Source organism: Lacerta agilis, chromosome 4 (genome assembly GCF_009819535.1).
Source record: "Lacerta agilis isolate rLacAgi1 chromosome 4, rLacAgi1.pri, whole genome shotgun sequence".
Classification (NCBI taxonomy): Eukaryota; Metazoa; Chordata; class Lepidosauria; order Squamata; family Lacertidae; genus Lacerta; species Lacerta agilis.
In genome coordinates, this window is record NC_046315.1 from 1,835,694 (window position 1) to 1,855,295 (window position 19,602).

At 45.3% G+C, this 19,602-nt stretch overlaps 1 protein-coding gene and 1 pseudogene across 1 annotated transcript in view; one reads left to right on the forward strand and one right to left on the reverse strand.

Moving 5' to 3' along the window:
* LOC117044872 overlaps positions 1-19,602 on the forward strand; it is a 934,741-nt pseudogene that overhangs the window by 239,004 nt on the left and 676,135 nt on the right.
* LOC117045003 overlaps positions 1-19,602 on the reverse strand; it is a gene marked incomplete at its 5' end in the record, with an annotated part of 374,050 nt that overhangs the window by 97,063 nt on the left and 257,385 nt on the right. Inside the window, 2 exon segments of the mRNA XM_033145796.1 lie at positions 424-1,694; positions 12,603-12,612. Coding sequence (XP_033001687.1) covers positions 424-1,694; positions 12,603-12,612 — 1,281 coding nt within the window.

The following is a 19,602-nucleotide window of genomic DNA, read 5'->3' on the forward strand; positions in this document are numbered from 1 at the left end:
CACCTCTGCTGAGTTATTTAGCTTTATTTGTTGTATCCGGCTTGTCTTACAGAAAAGTACAGTATTTTTGCATTTGGCCCACAAAAATGGGACCTGTCCACGTAGGTATTTTTTAAGAGGGCAAATTGAAAGGGAAATTGTTTAGCAAATTGCGGAAGAATAAAAGGTTGCATTTGGGGAAAAACACACACAAAACAGGGGGTGGCCGCCTCAAATATTTTAGGGGGAGACAAAGACCCCTAGGCCTTTAAGAGTTGGAGCCTATTCCCTACACCCACAGGTACCAGGATGGTTACAACATAAAATCACAAAAAACATTTTAAAAGGAAATTAGGTGTCAATCACCCAAAGGCCTGGTTAAAAAGGTGCAGATTTGCCTGGCTCCTAAAGCTGTTTTTCTGACCTTTGCATGGATTTTCCTATGGGAAGTGAGAGAGAATCTGTGACTGAAGCTCTTTCCACATTCCACACACTGATAGGGTTTCTCCCCTGTATGAATTCTTTGATGGGAAGAGAGATGTGAACTGGTACTGAAACTCTTTCCACATTCCACACACTGATAGGGTTTCTCCCCTGTATGAATTCGCTGGTGGGAAGTGAGAGAGGAGCTTGTATTGAAGCTCTTTCCACATTCCACACACTGATAAGGTTTCTCCCCTGTATGAATTCTCTGGTGCCTAGTGAGATGGTAGCTCTGACTGAAGCTCTTTCCACATTCCACACACTGATAGGGTTTCACCCCTGTATGAATTCTTTGATGGGAAGTGAGACTGTCCTTCTTACTGAACCTTTTCCCACATTCCACACACTGAAAGGGTTTCTCCCCTGTATGAATTCTTTGATGGGAAGTGAGACTATCCTTCTTACTGAACCTTTTCCCGCATTCCACACACTTATAGGGTTTCTCCCCTGTATGAATTCTCTGATGGGAAGTGAGAGAGGACCTCTCAGTGAAGCTCTTTCCACATTCCACACACTGATAGGGTTTCGCCCCTGTATGAATTCTCTGATGGGAAGTGAGACTATCCTTCTTACTGAACCTTTTCCCACATTCAACACACTGATAGGGTTTCTCCCCTGTATGAATTCTTTGATGGGAAGTGAGAGAGGACCTCTCAGTGAAGCTCTTTCCACATTCCACACACTGATGGGGTTTCTCGCCTGTATGAATTCTCTGATGCTTAGTGATAGAGGAGCTCCAACTGAAGCTCTTTCCACATTCCACACACTGATAGGGTTTCTCGCCTGTATGAATTCTCTGATGGGAAGTGAGAGAGGAGCTCTGACTGAAGCTCTTTCCACACTCCACACACTGATAGGGTTTCTCCCCTGTATGGATTCTTTGATGGGAAGTGAGACTGTGGTTGTCACTGAAGCTCTTTCCACATTCGACACACTGATACGGTTTCTCCCCTGTATGAATTCTTTGATGGCAAGTGAGATCGCAGCTCTGACTGAAGCTCTTTCCACATTCAAAACACTGATATGGTTTCTCCCCTGTATGAATTCTTTGATGCTTAGCGAGATTGGAGCTTGTATTGAAGCTCTTTCCACACTCCACACACTGATAGGGTTTCTCCCCTGTATGGATTCTTTGATGGCAAGTGAGATCGCAGCTCTGAGTGAAGCTCTTTCCACATTCAAAACACTGATAGGGTTTCTCCCCTGTATGAATTCTTTGATGCTTAGTGAGACTGGAGCTCTGACTGAAGCTCTTTCCACATTCCACACACTGATATGGTTTCTCTCCTGTATGAAATATTTGATGGGATGTGAGATCGGAGTTCGTACTGAAGCTCTTTCCACATTCCAAGCACTGATAGGGTTTCTCCTCTGTATGAATTCTTTGATGGGAAGTGAGAGAGAAGCTCTGATTGCAACTTTCTTCACACTCCAAATTTTTGCGTGGTTTCTCCTCTCTGGGGATTTTATTGTGGTCACCTTTGTTCTCTATTTCCAATTCATCAAAATCTGCAATGGAGACAAAAAGGGATTAGAGCCTCAGGAACAAATGGAGAAGAACTGAAGGGAGTTGGGCGTGTATTCATTACCTTTGTGGTGTGTCATTAAGCAACATATTTATTATTAGATTCTGATGGGTTGTTGAATGTTGCTTTGTTTGATATACAGTAGTGGCCAAAATTGTGGAATCCTTTTGGGGGGGGAAGTATATTTAAGAGGTTTGATGGCTCATAACATTACTTCTTTTGGAGTAATATCATAAAATTATGTATCAATGGAAAGATAATTTAATCAAGAATGTAATGTTGTGATACACAGAATGCTGTGTAACACAGTAAGTCTGCAGGCTTGAGCTTGCTTGTAAAGTAAAAGAAACTGATGCAACAGGCCTGCAATGACTCAGCAAGAGTGTGCCGACAAATGATTGGCTGTTGTCCTGTATTAAAGGGAAACCTGCTAAGCAGGGTGTGGTGTGGTGTAGTGTGGAGTCAGAGAGAGTGAGAGTGAGAGTGAAGTTGTCCTACTTGTCTTTGTATGAACTGTCTGTACGTATATAGCTCACAATAAAAGAATACTGCACTAGAGAACCTGTGGCTTTTGCACTGCTCTGCTACAGCGCCATGGAAGAATTCACAACAGGGTTATGGGCCCAACCTGGTTCCGCTGCGCAAAAGTCCAGGTAGCAGTTATCTAGCTGTGGTGAGCTAGAGGTGAGCTGCCAGCATTGAGCAGTCCAGAGCTGGTGTGTTGCTGGAGAAGCTGACGGCCACTAACTACAGCACCTGGTCGGTCTGCATGCAACACTTTGTCAAGCGTGAGGGTCTGTGGAAAGTGGTGGAAACTGCGCCACAGCCCCCTGAGGAGGTTTGGCAGGACAATGAGGATGAGGAAAAGCTGGCAAAAGCAGAGGCTCAGCTAGAAAAGGATGGGAAAGCCCTGGCTACAATCATCCTTGGAGTGGACAATAGCCAGCTTGTCTATGTAGCAGATAAGGTGATGGCGCAGGAGGCGTGGAATGCACTCAGAGCTGTCCATGTGTGGGAGATGGCTGGCTCTCTGATAACACTAAGCAGGAGGAGAATGTACCGGTGTTGGAAGAAACCAGGTGACTCCCTGATAAGCCACCTAAAGTTCCTAACAGACTGTTTCCAGCAGCTAGCCTTAAGAGGGAAGCCTGTGGAGGAACAGGACAAAGTCCTTATAGTCCTGAGTTCTTTTGATGACAGCTATGATATGCTGGTCACTTCCCTCGAGTCTGTGGAGACTGATAAGCTGACTCCTGAATATGTCACCGGGCGGTTGTATGCAGAGGAGGACAGGCGTGCCGAGCGAAAGACGACCTCAGCCCAGCTGTTGGAGCATCCCAAAGGGAACAGCAGCCAGGAGGAGCAGATGTGCCAGGGGCCAGAGAAACAGCCAGGAGGAGCTGCTGCAGACCAGCCGGTGGTCAACGAAGTAAAAAGGTGTTCTTACTGCCAGTCCAGGGAACATTTGCTTCAGGACTGCCCGAGAAAACACCAGAAGCAGCGAAAACACAGGAGGCAGCAGAAGTCTATCGCTTGAGTGTCTGCAGACAGCCAAGAAAGTGAGGAGCTGTGGGTCCTGGACAGTGCAGGTTCACAAACTTTTTGTAAGAGAAAAGCATTGCTGACTGATGCTAGGGCTTCTAACAAAAAGCACGTAAGTCTTGCTACAGGCCAGAAAGCTAATGTGGTCTGTGAAGGGGAGATTTTGTTCCCGCAGCTGGAACACACATTCAGGAATGTGTTGTGTGTGCCTAGTTTGCAGAACAACCTCCTAAGCATTCCTGACTTGGCCAAAGCAGGCTTTGAAGTAAGTTTTGTGGGGGAACGGTGCCAGATAAAGCAAAATGGGGCAATGTTGGCAAATGCTGAACTTAGATCAAATATGTATGTGTTACTGAGTGAGTCTAAGGTTGCAAGTGTGCAAAATGTCCCAACCCACAATATGTATATTCATCTCCTGCACAGACGTATGGCTCATGCCAGCTTTAAGGTGCTGAACAAAACTTTGGAGTTGGGGGGGTATGAAGAGCATCAAAAGTTGTGATAAATACCTAGACTGCAATATTTGAAAGGAGGTTAAGAGTAGAGCTTGCCCAGTAGCAAGAGCAAACCAGAGAGAAACCAAAAGACCACTGGAGCTGATTCATGCTGATGTAACTGGTCCTTTTGCACCAGGTGTCTCCCATAATAAGTATTGTTTGATCCTGGTGGATGACTACTCCAGGTTTGGTTGGGTCTACCCACTAAAGCAAAAGTCTGGGATGCCCCAAACTCTGAGGTTCTGGGTGAGAAGGGTAGAAAGGCAACTTGGCCAAAAGGTGTGTTCTATCCAGACAGATAGAGGAGGAGAATTTATGGCAAGCTCCCTGAGAGACTGGTTGTGGTCTCAAGGGATTAAACATAGACTTGCCAACATGGCAACTCCTCAGGAGAACGGAGTAGCAGAATGTAGGGGAGGTGTCCTGCAGACACAGATGAAAGCATTGTTAGCAGATGTAGATCTTCCAATTAAATATTGTGCAGAGAGTATTAATGGAGGAAGAGGTGACCAAAATGTAGTTTTCTTGTTTCAGCATAAGGCATATATTTAGATGAAGCATGGTACTGTATAAGTTTGTATCTTTCTCAATGTATATTTTCCAATGTATAATTCTTACTGTGAACTGGTTAGTGCTGCTAAAAGGGTCCATACAGGGGGCCTCTCAGTGCAAGATCTAAATGCAGCTAAGTGAGAGGCCTCTGGCATTCCAAAGATGCTTCTCCAAAGAGGCTTTTCTCTCCCCCTTCCCTTAAAGACCGATTAGTGTTCTCTCTGAGTGTCTTGCCCTGCTAAGCACTTCAGATAGTGAGGAAGGCCTCAAGTTATCAAAACACAGGAAAGGAACAGGATAGATAGCATAGGCAGGCAGACGACCCTGAGAGAAAGAGCTCCTTATCGCATGTCAATGCATTACCCAGCTAAAAGCATAGACAAAATATAGGAATTAAAGAGGCCCTTTTCAAGATTCTAGGACATTGTACCAGGGTCGAGCCGGTTTCCCGTGTCAACATGTATAGACAACGCATGTATGATGAGCTGCAGACCAAGGCCCCTAGACAGTGTGTTTATGATGAGCAACAGACCAAGGTCCCCCTATATTCCTGTATACAATAACCCTTAACCCCTCTTGCGTGCACCCACTTTTAGGTTAAGATTCCTGGGATGGGGAGGTGAGCTGAAAAACTGTATAAGAACTGCTGGAAAACTGATTAGTTTTGTACTTGCTTGGGTGTTTGAACACTGCAAGTGCCTCTGCATGCAGAATAAATCTTTCTCTCTCTGAAGCCAGAAGCCTCGTGTCTCTTGACTTCTTCCATCATTTATCACCGGGCGCAACCTAAGGCACCCTGAGGGAGCAAATAAGGCTCCATTAAGACAGCCAATTACATTGGAAATCGTGTGTGGTCAAGTGTGTTAGATGACATACCCTACAAGGTTCTGTATGGCAAAAGTCCCAGTCTGCAACATTTGAGAATCTTTGATACAAAGGCATGGGTGGACAAACCTGTAAAAAACCGGCAAAAAGGTGGGAAAAGGGCACAGCAGTTGTTGTTTCTTGGGTATGAAAGTGGAACAAAATCTTACAGGTTTGAAAATGACAAAAACTTTCTGAGCTTTAGTCGGTCATCCAGTTTTAATGAGCAAAGAAATTGGCCCAAGATACATGCAAACCAGCTGCCAGAGAGTGTTTTACTGCCGAGTGTAACTGATAAGGCAGTTGAAACAAAGCCGAGAGTTCGCAGCACTCCCAGAGAAATTAAAGGGGAGGGGGTAAAGTCTGAGCAACTTTCTCCAGCAGCTTGTGAAAAGCAGGGGGAAAGTGAAAGTATAGCAAAGACAGGAGGAGGTAAATCTCCAGTGTCAATACACCCCAAAAGCAGCCCTGAGAGTAGCCCACAGGGTGAGATTGATGAACCCAGCAGGTCCGAAAGAAGTAATAAAGGTCAACCTCCAGCCCGTTATGGTTTCACAGACACAATAAACCAGGTTTGTGTAACTGAGCTAGAAAACTTTGAAGAGGTGCAAGAGTTGCCTACTCTAGAGAAAGAGGTGTGGTTAAAGACAATGCAGGCAGAGTATGACTCTTTGCTTAACAACAATGTGTTTGTACCTGCAGAATTGCCTGATGGGAAAAAGCCCATAAGCTGTAAGTGGGTTTTTAAGGTGAAAAAGCTGGCTTATCATAGTTGCCAGGGGCTTTACACAAAGGAAAATGGTACACTATGATGAAGTGTTTGCCCCAACAGCAAAGGCTGAAACAGTAAAATCAGTTTTAGCAATGGCAAGCCTGAGGGGGTTAAAAGTTCATCACTTTGGTGTTTCCTCAGTGTACTTAAATGCTCCCATTGACACTGAGGTGCATCTGCAGCAAATACCAGGTTATGAGCTGGAAAGTGATGGCATGGTTTTAAAGCTGCAAAGGGCACTGTATGGCTTACACCAAAGTGCACGTCTATGGCATGAGTGCATAGACACAACTTTGAAAAAGATGGGATTCAAACAAAGCCTGGCTGATCCTTGTTTATATTCAGAAATGGTGTAAGGGAACGCTTGTTACCTACTCCTTTTCATTGATGATATATGTTTTGTGACTACTATGCAAAAGCAAGTGTCTTGGTTCATGAACAACCTAGGAAACAAACACAAACTGAAGTATTTGGGAGAGATTCAAAACTACTTAGGAGTAGAAGTTCAGAGGCATGAAAAAGGCATTTACTCCCTGAGTCAGAAAAAAAAGGTTGAAAGCTTACTAAAGACATATGGAATGGAAATGGTGGACACTCCCATAACTACACAGTACAAAAATTAACCAGAAGGGCAAAAATGTGAGAATGCAACAGCATTTCATTCTTTGTTGGGTTCTCTATTGTATTTAAGTTGCTGGACGAGACCTGACATAACATTGGCAGTGCACATGTTAACCCAAAGGAGTGCAGACCCGGCTCAAAAAGACTGGGTAGGACTTAAGAGAATTTTACGATATCTGAAAGGCACAAAAGATTACAAGCTGGTGCTGGATACAGGAGGTGATCAGCAAGTGTATGCATATGCTGATGCCAGCTGGGGAGACAGAGAAAATGTGTGTCACAAGTAGAGTGGTTTGCTTGCCTAACTAAAGAGCTGGGCATACCTTCAGAAATACCAATCACTGTGCTAAGTGGTAACATGGCAGCACAGCAGCTTGCCAACCAACAGAACTTTAAGTATAAAAGTAAACATCTTGCAATAAGGTATGGCAATGTAAGAAATGCTTTAGAAAGAAATGTGTTAAAAGTACAGCATTGTGACACAGAATGTAATGTGGCAGATATATACACAAAATGTTTGGATGCTCCTAGATTTCGAAACTTAAGGGAATTGTTAGGTTTCAAGCCTTTGACTTAAGGAGGAGTGTTGGGATACACAGAATGCTGTGTAAGACAGTAAGTCTGCAGGCTTGAGCTTTCTTGTAAAGTAAAAGAAGCTGATGCAACAGGCCTGCAATGACTCAGCAAGAGTGTGCCGACAAATGATTGGCTGTTGTCTTTTATTAAAGGGAAACCTGCTAAGCAGGGTGTGGTGTGGTGTAGAGTGGAGTCAGAGAGAGTGAGAGTGAAGTTGTCCTACTTGTCTTTGTATGAACTGTCTGTATGTATATAGCTCACAATAAAAGAATACTGCACTAGAGAACCTGTGGCTTTTGCACTGCTCTGCTACAGCGCCATGGATGAATCCGCAACATGTAATGACTTGTATTTCTATCAAAGGTTATAGCCAAATAACTAGAAAAAGGTCCATGGGGTCACGAAGAGTCGGACACGACTGAACGACAACAACAGTAGATACTGTACTTCCCTTTGGAAGTGGAGAAGTTCCACACTGCTCAGATGTAGCTCATTGGGCAGATCTCTGCCTAAAAAGAGAGTTCCCACATTTGGGCATTCCAACGTACTTGCTGGGAACGCTGATGCAGGCAAGCTGCTACATCAACCCACTTTCTATCTTCTCATTTGAGGAGTACCAGGAGGTACCAGAAAAGGGTAGAGAAACCCAACTGAATAGCTGTACGTGGGCCAGCTGTGGCTGAAAGGTTTGGCTGCACATTTCTTTGGGTTATCCTGGGCAAGTGACTGACAAATTTAATAAATAATATTGAATAATAATTTCAGAATCTTGTCAGCAGGAAAAACTTAACTGAAAAAAACAGCACCTTCCATAATGAAGACACAAACAGCACTCGCATCCAGTATTTAATTGAAATTGCATTCCAGGTGGTTGGACCCTTGGGATCTTTTCCAACTCTGCAATTCAATGATTCTATAACTCAAGAGTTGTTTGATTTGCAAGCACAAACGGTGCTGCTTTTTATTTTTATTTTTTGCTCCTCCTCCTGGTCTATTAGTGTGGCAACCCTCCGTTTAATGCTCTTCCCACTAAGAAAGGAGCGGAATCTCCATTTAAATGCCACCCACACGCTCTGCAAAATCTGCCTTCTTCTCCCACGCATCTGTCACCCCGCACATGGCCGAAGCTCCGTTGAGAACCGGAGCTGTCGCGGGCAGCCTCACATGCTCAGGACTGCGTGTGACCTCACCGTCCATCTCAACCAATAGCAGGTGGCACCTCTGCATTTGAATGGATTGTTTAGGAGGCACAACAGGAGGACGGGCTGTTGGTCGATCTCCTGAGGACAGGTGAGTCCCTGGACAGGGATCCTTCCTCCCCGCCCACCACTCAACTGTCTATTCTGCTATTCTGTCGCTGCAGCATCAAGGACCCCCTTTGCTTCTGGGTGTTGCTGCTGCAGCCGGCGCCAAGCAAGAGAAGGCCATGCCAACAAAACAGAAATGCACCCCCGAATGGAGTATGTTCACTTTCCAAAAAAATTACGCAAACCGGAACACTCATTCCAGTTTTGAAGAGTATGTAACCCCAAAAAGATCGTTAACTAGGCTATTCGGAACCCGAGGTACCACTGTAAAGCTCAATTAATAGAGGCAATAATTGAATCTTGGTTTCACATTATTACAGCTGCAGAACTAAACAAAAAAATTGGTTCACTCCATGGGAAAGCATTGTAAGACCGTAATTAAAGCTAAAGGTTACTAAACTAATTATTAATTGACATGGTGAGAATTTCTGTATATCTCATTTTTTCTATGTGTTTCAAGTTTTTTCTTTATGACTGCTATTCTAATAAATACTCCTTCATAAAGGTTATTGCATTACATTCTGCATTAAATTATCTTTCCATTGCTATATGGTGCTATGAGCCATCAAACCTCGGAAATACACTTTCCCCAAAATATTTCCACAATTTTGGCCACTACTGTAAGTACATTTTATAAAGGGTCAGATTTTTATTATTAATGTTTCATGTTTATATATGTGTTGGCTGGGTGCAACCCAGCCAGATGGGCAGGGTATGTATAAAAATTATTACTATTATTATTATTACTGCTAAAACTACCTGAGATTCAATAAGCCTGGCTCTTCTATGGGATGGATTTTGTTTGGCCCAGTCATGGCATCCCCTCCATCTCCAATGTCAGTCGTCACTTTGGTCAACCCAAGACTGACAGGAGCAAAAACAAAAACAGAAAACCTGACAGAAGCTACTTCTCTTTCCTAACAATTCTGAAGCTGACATTTAAGATGGCCTGGGCAGTTCAGAGCAGCCTATAAGTGGTATAAAAAGGCAGAAGTGGAGGAAGATGGTTCTCAGAAAAAAACTGCAATTTGCTGTTCAAGGTTTATTGTGGGGGTGTTAGGTTCCCAAGTGTTATAGGGGGCGCTGTTGAACTCTATGAAAATATATGAGGATGGTCACATAGAATTATTTTTTAAATTCCAGGCAGATATGAAGATCCCACAGGGAGCCTTACCAAGAGAGGCCACGATCCCACGATTCTCCTCCATGACGTCCTTATGCAGAGCTCTCTGGTCAGGATCCAGCAACGCCCACTCCTCATCCGTGAAACAAACAGCGACATCTTCAAAGCACACTGGACCCTGAAAGAAAAAGGGAAACGTCCTCCTCTGAGACAGCAGAAATATGATCTGCTACACAATGCTCTCTTGTTTCCTTCCTCTTAATTGCTGTGTTGTTTCAATAGGATTCCTTTGCTGCACATTTTTATCATGGACTAGCTGACCCGGCCATGCGTTGCTGTGGGGTTTTTTGTGGGTTTTTTAAAAAAATTTATTGTATTTGTAAATTGGATGTTTTTGGGGTTTTTTGTACCTTTGTTTTTTGCATTGCTGCTGTGGCTCATTCTGGCTCATCCCCGGTGTCTCCCTCCTGATCCCGAGAGTATTACGGAAGCTCCCGTTTCCGTTCTTCCCTGTCCCTGCATCTAGGAGATTTATTTGGGGGCTGCACATTTTTGTTTTGCTTTAGCCTTCAGTCTGCAACAGTCTGCGAAACTGCGACTGCCATTTTAGGTGAGGGCATTCGCAGCAGCCATTTTAGGTGAGGGCCATCGGGACGCTTTGTACTGTATGTGAAGCTGCAGCAGCCATTTTTGGTGAGGTCATTTGGAACCTTTTTTACTGTACCGTCTGTTCTCCTTTCCTTTGGCTCCCGTTTCCGTTCTTCCCTGTCCCTCCACCTCACCAGGGTCCTCCAGGCCTTTCCTGTAGGGTATCTCCCCACTTCCCATCTCCCCCATGGCCTCCGAGGCTACCGCTCAGGGCGCCCTTTGGAGCTCGGCCTGGGCTCCCTCAGCGAGGCCCAGCTGGGCCAGATCCAGGGAGACGCGGGCCTGGTGGTCCCTGGCGAGGTAGAGGTTATTTGTGGCCTTGGAAGTTGGGTGGCGGGAGAGCGGAAATATCGGAGAGGTGTTTGAGGCGGCAGCAGAAAGTCGCTGCCTTGTCACTGCCTCGGGTGCATGCAGACGGCAGTTATAAAATGGCGGACGGGGCATTGTTGCTCTGGCCAGGTCTGATTACATTGACGGGCCATCTACCTTTCTATTGGATGCTGTTGGAGTCTTCACTCCTTTTGCTGGTGAGGTATAATAGGTACGCCACTTTTTGCATATATTGCTTAATTTAGGTGTGAAAGGTGTGGTTTTTTAAAAAAAATAATTATGATGCCAGTTCCTTCCTTGATGGTCATGTAACGCTTTGTCCTAATTTGATGCTGTTTGGTGTAGCAGTTACGGAGCACGTTGGTGTCCGATACGCACACAATGGGAACATTTTTTTATATATGTAGATGCTTATTTTAACGCTTTAATGGAATTCTTTTATTCTGCGTTTTAATTATAGGTGTTGATATAAGGAAAAAATCTGCCCTTATTCCCTTATGGGGTACACAAGAGCCCTTGCAAAGTCCTTTGCAGGTTCTCCATTGGCAGGAGTAAAAAACAGAGGCCATAAAGAGAAGTTTCAGAAGCAAAGCAGCTAGTAAGCTTGATCTTTATTGAAGCGGTTGCAACAGCGGTGTTTTCAGGGGAAAGACCCAGAACAAGGCAGGCATGCTCTTATAAAGACATTTCCAAAATCACTCCTGGAGTCTAGCCCACTCCCAGAAACATCATCCAATCACAGAAGAGTTACATGTAGGTAGCCGTGTTGGTCTGCCGTAGTCAAAACAAAATAAAAAAAACCTTCCGGTAGCACCTTAGAGACCAAGTAAGTTAGTTATTGGTACGAGCTTTCGTGTGCATGCAAGAACAAACTTTGTTGTTGTTCAGTCATATCCAACTCTTCATGACCCCATGGACCAGAACACGCCAGGCACGCCTATCCTTCACTGCCTCTTGCAGTTTGGCCAAACTCAGGTTAGTAGCTTCAAGAACACTGTCCAAAAATCTCATCCTCTGTCGTCCCCTTCTCCTTGTGCCCTCCATCTTTCCCAACATCAGGGTCTTTTCTAGGGAGTCTTCTCTTCTCATGAGGTGGCCAAAGTACTGGAGCCTCAACTTCAGGATCTGTCCTTCCAGTGAGCACTCAGGGCTGATTTCTTTGAGAATAGATATGTTTGATCTTCTTGCAGTCCATGGGACTCTCAAGAGTCTCCTCCAGCACCATAATTCAAAAGCATCAATTCTTCGGCGATCAGTCTTCTTTACGGTCCAACTCTCACTTCCATACATTACTACTGGGAAAACCATAGCTTTAACTATACAGACCTTTGTCGGCAAGTTGATGTCTTTGCTTTTTAAGATGCTATCTAGGTTTGTCATTGCTTTTCTCCCAAGAAGCAGGCGTCTTCTAATTTCGTGCCTGCTGTCACCACCTGAAGTGATCATGGAGCCCAAGAAAGTGAAATCTCTCACTGCCTCCATTTCTTCCCCTTCTATTTGCTATTTTGCGCTCTTCTCTTTCACCCTCATTAAAAGGTTCTTTAATTCTTCCTCACTTTCTGCCATCAAGGTAGTATCATCAGCATATCTGAGGTTGTTGATATTTCTTCCGGCAATCTTAATTCCGGTTTGGGATTCATCCAGCCCAGCCTTTTGCATGATGAATTCTGCATATAAGTTAAATAAGCAGGGAGACAATATACAGCCTTGTTGAACTCCTTTCCCAATTTTTAACCAATCAGTTATTCCATATCCAGTTCTAACTGTAGCTTCTTGTCCCACATAGAGATTTCTCAGGATACGGATGAGGTGATCAGGCACTCCCATTTCTTTAAGAACATGCCATAGTTTGCTGTGGTCGACACAGTCAAATGCTTTTGCGTAGTCAATGAAGCAGAAGTAAATATTTTTCTGGAACTCTCTATCTTTCTCCATAATCCAGCGCATGTTTGCAATTTGGTCTCTGGTTCCTCTGCCCCTTGGAAATCCAGCTTGCACTTCTGGGAGTTCTCAGTCCACATACTGCTTAAGCCTGCCTTGTAGAATTTTTAGCAAAACCTTGCTATCGTGTGAAATGAGTGCAATTGTGCGGTAGTTGGAGCATTCTTTGGCACTGCCCTTCTTTGGGATTAGAATGTAGACTGATCTCCAATCCTCTGGCCACTGCTGAGTTTTCCAAACTTGCTGGCATATTGAGTGTAGCACCTTAACAGCATCATCTTTTAAAATGTTAAATGGTTCAGCTGGAATATCATCACTTCCACTGGCCTTGTTGTTACTAAGGCTTTCTAAGGCCCATTTGACTTCACTCTCCAGGATGTCTGGCTCAAGGTCAGCAACCACATTACCTGGGGTGTATGAGACCTCCATATCTTTCTGGTATAATTCCTCTGTGTATTCTTGCCACCTCTTCTTGATGTCTTCTGCTTCTGTTAGGTCCTTTCCACTTTTGTCCTTAATTGTGGTAATCTTTGTACGAAATGTCCCTTTCATTTCTCCAATTTTCTTGAACAGATCTCTGGTTTTTCTCATTCTGTTATTTTCCTCTATTTCTTTGCATTGCTCGTTTAAAAAGGCCCTCTTGTCTCTCCTTGCTATTCTTTGGAAATCTGCATTCAATTTCCTGTTTCTTTCACTATCTCCCTCGCATTTTGCTTGCCTTCTCTCCCCTGCAATTTGTAAGGCCTCATTGGACAGCCACTTTGCTTTCTTGCATTTCCTTTTCATTGGGATGGTTTTTGTTGTTGCCTCCTGTATAATGTTATGGGCCTCCATCCCTAGTTCTTCAGGCACTCTATCCACCAAATCTAAATTCTTAAACCTGTTCTTCACTTCCACTGTGTATCATAAGGGATTTGATTTAGATTGTATCTTACTGGCCCAGTGGTTTTTCCTACTTTCTTCAGTTTAAGCTGGAATTTTGCTATAAAAAGCTGATGATCTGAGCCACAGTCAGCTCCAGGTCTTGTTTTTGCTGACTGTATAGAGCTTCTCCATCTTTGGCTGCAGAGAATATAATCAATCTGATTTCGATGCTGCCCATCTGGTGATGTCCATGTGTAGAGCCGTCTCTTGTATTGTTGGAAAAGAGTGTTTGTGATCCTTTTATCTCTTGACTCCCTACTTTAGCATTCCAATCTCCTATAATGAGAAGAACATCCTTCTTTGGTGTCATTTCTATAAGGTGTTGTAAGTCTTCATAGAATTGGTCATTTTCAGTTTCTTCAGCACTGGTAGTTGGTGCATAAACTTGGATTACTGTGATGTTAAAAGGTCTGCCTTGGATTCGTATTGAGATGATTCTATCATTTTTGAGATTGCATCCCAGTACATCTTTCGCCACTCTTTTGTTGACTATGAGGGCCACTCCATTTCTTTTACAGGATTCTTGCCCACAGTAGTAGATATGATAGGCATCCAAACTGAATTTGCCCATTCCCATCCATTTTAGTTCACTGATGCCCAGGATGTCAATGTTTATTCTCGCCATCTCATTTTTGACCACATCCAGCTTACCAAGGTTCATGGTTCTTACATTCCAGGTTCTGTTATCTCTTCTGTCAAGGTCATGCTGACTCTAAGAAGAGGCCAGAAGGAGCCTTGGTTTCACCTTATCTTTCGATCTCTACCTTTTGGTGCCCTGTATGCTTAGTTATAAGGTTTAGACTTCTTATAATTTATGGTAGGTTTAGGTTAAGTCTGCTGCAACTGCTGGAATTGCTTATGGAGAGGGCCAAGCCTGAACATTTTGGATTTGTGACCATAGTGCTCATTTGACGTCAGTAGCAGTAAAGTTCTGCCAAATGAAATACAATTGCCTCTGGTCTGTTTCTGGGACTCCTGCAATGTCTTTAAGTTTTTACTCTGCTAACTATACATTGGAGTTCTGCTCCGCATCAGTATTGAGTAGAATTCCATGTCAGGGTCTTCCTCCATGAAATCAGGTGCCAAGAGTGAAGGCCTCCAGCTTCCCACAGCTTTCAAAGTCTCCCCATCTCTGGGGTTTCTGGCAAGTGATAGAACAGTGCGCCTTTCCTCCTCAATTGTCAGCCATCTCCTAGCTCTGAGAGACAAGCAGGGAGGGTGGCTTCTGGCAGAAGAAGAGGGAGACACCAGTGGCTCTTCCTTCTCCTGACTCACCTCTGCTTCTCTACCTCCCTCCTCCCCCTCGCCTCCTTCCTCTTCTGCCTCTGATTCTGGACTGCATTCTGCCACAGAGTCTCCCAGCTCACTAAGCCCTGTTACCCCTTCAGCTTCTGACACCTCCTCTTCCCAGGCTTCTCCCTCTTCTCCCTCTGACCGCCTATCCTTCTTCTACCTCCATTCCTTGGGCTCTCAGCCGTCTTCCCTTCCTGGTTCCCCAACTGCTTCCTCCCACCATTCCTCTGTGCCCAACCAGTCCATGACATTGCTCCATCCCTCGGCCTCTGTCCCCACATTGCAGCTTCCCCTGACCTGATCTGGTTCCACAGCCACTGCTTCCCTTCTGCCTCCATGAAAAGACGGAGCAGGAGGACTTGACGGCATCATTCTGTCACCTGCAAAAGAAAAAAGGTAAACAGGATGCCAGGAGTGCCTGCTTCTCTCACAGGTGAAACAGGGCATCTCTAACCACAGATGGGCATTTGAGGAGCCTGACCTGCTGAGAGCATTTGGATGTTTGTGCCTATTTCATATGTTACTTGTGCAGAAATACACTTCCCCTCCTTTGGACCCTTGTTCCCAACTGTCTCCCACAAAAGAACCCTCAGATGAATTGGAAAACCAACGGAATGAGACCAAACGAAGAAAAACCACCTTCCTCCTTACCCAGTGGCCTCTCTCTGGTGTCCAACGGAGGCCTCTCTGCCTCACAGGAATCCAGGTCCATTTCTGCAAAGAGATCCTTTTCCTGAAAAAGAAACAAGGATTCAAAACTGAGAATGAATGGTGAGAAATATTAGAAAGAGAATGACAAAGACTTGAAGGGTGTCAGATCTCATTCCATGGATGCTTTCCCAGAAAAAGGATGGGCCATCAGCAGACCATTATGGGATGTTCTCTGTCCTCTTTGGAGCCCCTTGGGAGTATCCAAAGGAAAGTCTCTCTCACCTGCTTCCTCTCCTCTGCCTGACTCAGGAGGAAACCTTCGGCCAGGGCCACCGCCTGGGAACTGGTCTCTGCCCCACATTCCCTCACCCAGCTCTCCATCTCCAGGGAAAGGACAGCCAGGAACTGCTCCAAGATCACCAGGTCCAGCATCTCCGCTTTCGTGTGCCTTTCTGGCTTCAGCCACTGACGACAGAGATGGTAGAGTCGGCTGCAAACCTCTCGGGGTCCTTTGGCCTCCTGGCAGCAGAACTGCCTCAACTGCTGGCTCTGAATCTCTGAGCGGAGGGTGTCCTCCTCACCCAGGATCTTCCGCACCGAGTTTTCCCAGAATCCCCCACTTCTCCCAGTTTGGATGGCATGGCCTCTTCCTGCTTCAGGGCCAGCTGAGTCTCGCTCATCCATCTGTGCTCTCAGGAAGCCTCTAAGAGATCAGAAGGAATCCTTTGGTCTTCTGCCAAGTTCTGTCTGTCTCAATGAGAAGCTCTAGCAAATCCTACAAAGCAAATACATTGTTCTGTTACAGAATTTGTAGGACGGGAGGAGGGAATGGTTCCCTGAGCAAGCATGGATGAGTCTTGGAGGGAACCAGGGCTGGACTGCACCACATCCCAGACCATGAGCTATCTTTCTGAAAAGAAAGAGGAGGAGGGAGAGGAGAAGAAACAAGTCTCTGGCCTTCTAGCAATGCAAAATGTGGAGGGAAATAAAGGGATTTCTGTGAGAATAATCAACCTGGTGCTTTCTAGTCAATGCATGAAGTCAGAACTGACTGACAAGGGAATCAGTTGTATCTTGTGAAAAATGGATGCTTGGCTCTAGTGGGGATCCTCAGGAGCTGCTCCCCACCCCCACCCCCGGGGGCAGGTTGGGGAGGGGGCGCCCGGTATGCCGGCAGGCTCGCGGGGGCACCCCTGGGGGAACTCGGCGCCCTGGCGCACCGCGTTCCCCAGCCCCTTGAAATTTAGGTGGGGATTGCTGCAGTGGCCTCCATGTGGAGCTGCCCTTGGAGACACTGGGAAACTGGTCCACAATGCAGCAGCCAGACTATGGGCTGGGATCCCTCTCTTTATTCCTGCCCTTTCTCTCCCCCTTTCCTCCCTCCCTCCACGTGGGGTGTTTTTTTGGGGGTGGGGGCCATTCCACCTCCTTGTCCAGCTTTGGAAAACGATTTGCACATGTTTCGTCTGTTGTGCAATGACGCTGAGCGACATCACACAGAGTTAAAGTCCTTTGTTTGAAGAAGGGAGATTTTCTGGGAGTTTGGGATCCTGTGATCTCCTGGTCCCTCCCTGGCAGGACCCTCTCCTCCCCCTGCATGAGCAGGTCAGCCCCCCCCCCAGGCTGGCATCCTCCCCTGCTGCAGCCCTGGGACCCCCACTGTCTCCCCACTCACCAGATCCCAGGAGGGGACAGCCATGCAGCCCTTGCAGGAGAGGACTGGGGAGGGAGGGAGGGGGAGGGGCCTGGGCTCTGGAGGACCTGCCCCCTTGCTTCCTGTCCTCTCTAGGAAGGCAGCTCGGCTCCCTTTAACCCTTGCAAAGCCGAGTCCACCCAGCTCAGCCCTCTCTCGCTTGGCAGAACCTCAGTTTATTATTATTTTTTATGGATTTAGGGGGCTACGCCAATGCCCAGATATCCTATTGCGAGTGAGGCTCTTGGTTGGACTCTGAGCATCTCCCTCCCTGGGCCAGAAACCAGAGGAACAGCTTGCAGGGAAAAGGGCTTTGCAGGAGGCAAGGAATTCAGGAGTGGAGAGAGAGGAGGGGATCCCAAGGTCATCTAGTCCAACCCCCAGCAATGCAGGAATCTCAGCTAAAGCATCTCTGCTTACAAACCTCCAAGGAAGGAGAGTCCACCCCCTCCCAAGGGAGACCTTTCCCCTGCCAAACTGTTCTTAGATGTCCCTCAACGCAGTGCGTCTGAGTTCGAGCACTGCTGACATAGTCGCACTGGCTACCAAGGAGGAATCAAGCGAGGTTCAAAATAAATAAATCCTATTCTCATCATAAATGAGTAATACTTTCTTATGCCTGCTTTTTATGCTAATATACAAAAGTAAGCCATTTCCCTTTCCATAAATGCTTAATTGCTAATTCAATGGACTGAAAATGGATGGTTGTTGTTATTATATTTAGGGAAGCTTTTAATATTTGATGGACTATTTTAATATATTGTTGGAAGCCGCACAGAGTGGCTGGGGAAACCCAGCCAGATGTGTGGGGTATAAATAAAACATTATTAATAATAATTAATTAATTAATTAATTAATTAATTTGATCAGTTGAGTGTTCTCCTTTCGAAAGAGGCCGGTGGAATCTCCACGGTTGCTAATAGCATAACGTTGGAAGGCTAGTGAAATATGGGGAGCCCTAGAGCATCTGCTTGGCATGCAGAATGTCCCAGGGTCAACCCCTGAAATCTCCTGCAAGGGCTGGACGAAATCCCTGCCTGAAACTCTGGGGAGCTGCTTCCAGTCAGTGTAGACCAGGGGTCCTCAAACTATGTCCCATGGGCCGAATCCATCCCACCAGGGTCGTGAATCTGGCCTGCATGGTCATCTCAGAACCCGCCAAGTGTCCGAGGCTGAAAGCATCTCGCCGCCCGCTCAGTCAGTCCCCACACCGCGCTGAGGTAAACGCCACCAGCATGGAGGCGGCTGTACCAATGAAAGGCCAGGGGGTTTTGCCCTCAGGTTGGCGGAGGAAGGCAGACTTGGATCAATTCGGTTTTCTTACATAGACGTTTACTTTAAAGGCGGGAGAAGGAAGTATAGTCCTAATTCTGTGAGTGGCGCAGCGGTCTTTCCCCTCATGTGATTTACATGCTCTGAAAGTCTCACTGGGGTGAACACTTATGCTTTGCCAATTTAATCACTTACAATGCGTCTACCATCTTAACACTCGAGGACACGACTAAACGACTAAACAACAACAATATATAATTAATGTTTTAGAATACCTAGATTATAAAATTTATAAACCTGCTGCTTTAATGTTGGTTGATGCCGAAAAGGCTTTTGCCCATGTTTTCTGGGAGTTTATGAAAAAACTAATACAAGAAATTGGACTTGGTGAAAATCTTTGCAAAGGAATAAATGCGATCTACTCGGAACAAACAGCTAAATTAATTATCAATGGCAAAATCACGGATGAGTGCAAGGTATAAAAAGGAACTCCACAATGGTGCCCACTGTCACCCTTGATATTCATCCTGATGATGGAGGTTCTGAATACCCAGATACGGAAAAACCAGCTTGTTCAAGGAATCACCTTGGGTAATAAGGCATATAAACTTAAGGCCTTTGCCAATGACCTACTTATTATGACAAAAAACCCTAGAGTTTGTTGAGAGTGCTGGAACTGATTAGAGACTATGGAGAAGTGGCAGGCTTTAAATTGAATACCATTAAAACAAAATTGTTGGTGAAAAATGTATCAAATTTGGAAAAGGAGTTAGAAAAAACATTGGGCCTAAAGATATGCAATAAATTAAAATATTTAGGTATTTGGGTTACCCCTAAAAATATAAATTTGTTTTCCAAATGATTCCAATTGTGATGGGACAAAGCCAATTTAAAGAATGGCAGAGGACAATATCTAGGTTCATATGGCAAGGGAAGAAGCCTAGAATTAAATTTAAGATCTTAACAGGTAAGAAAGAAAGAGGAGGCTTTGGTGTACCTGATTTCAAG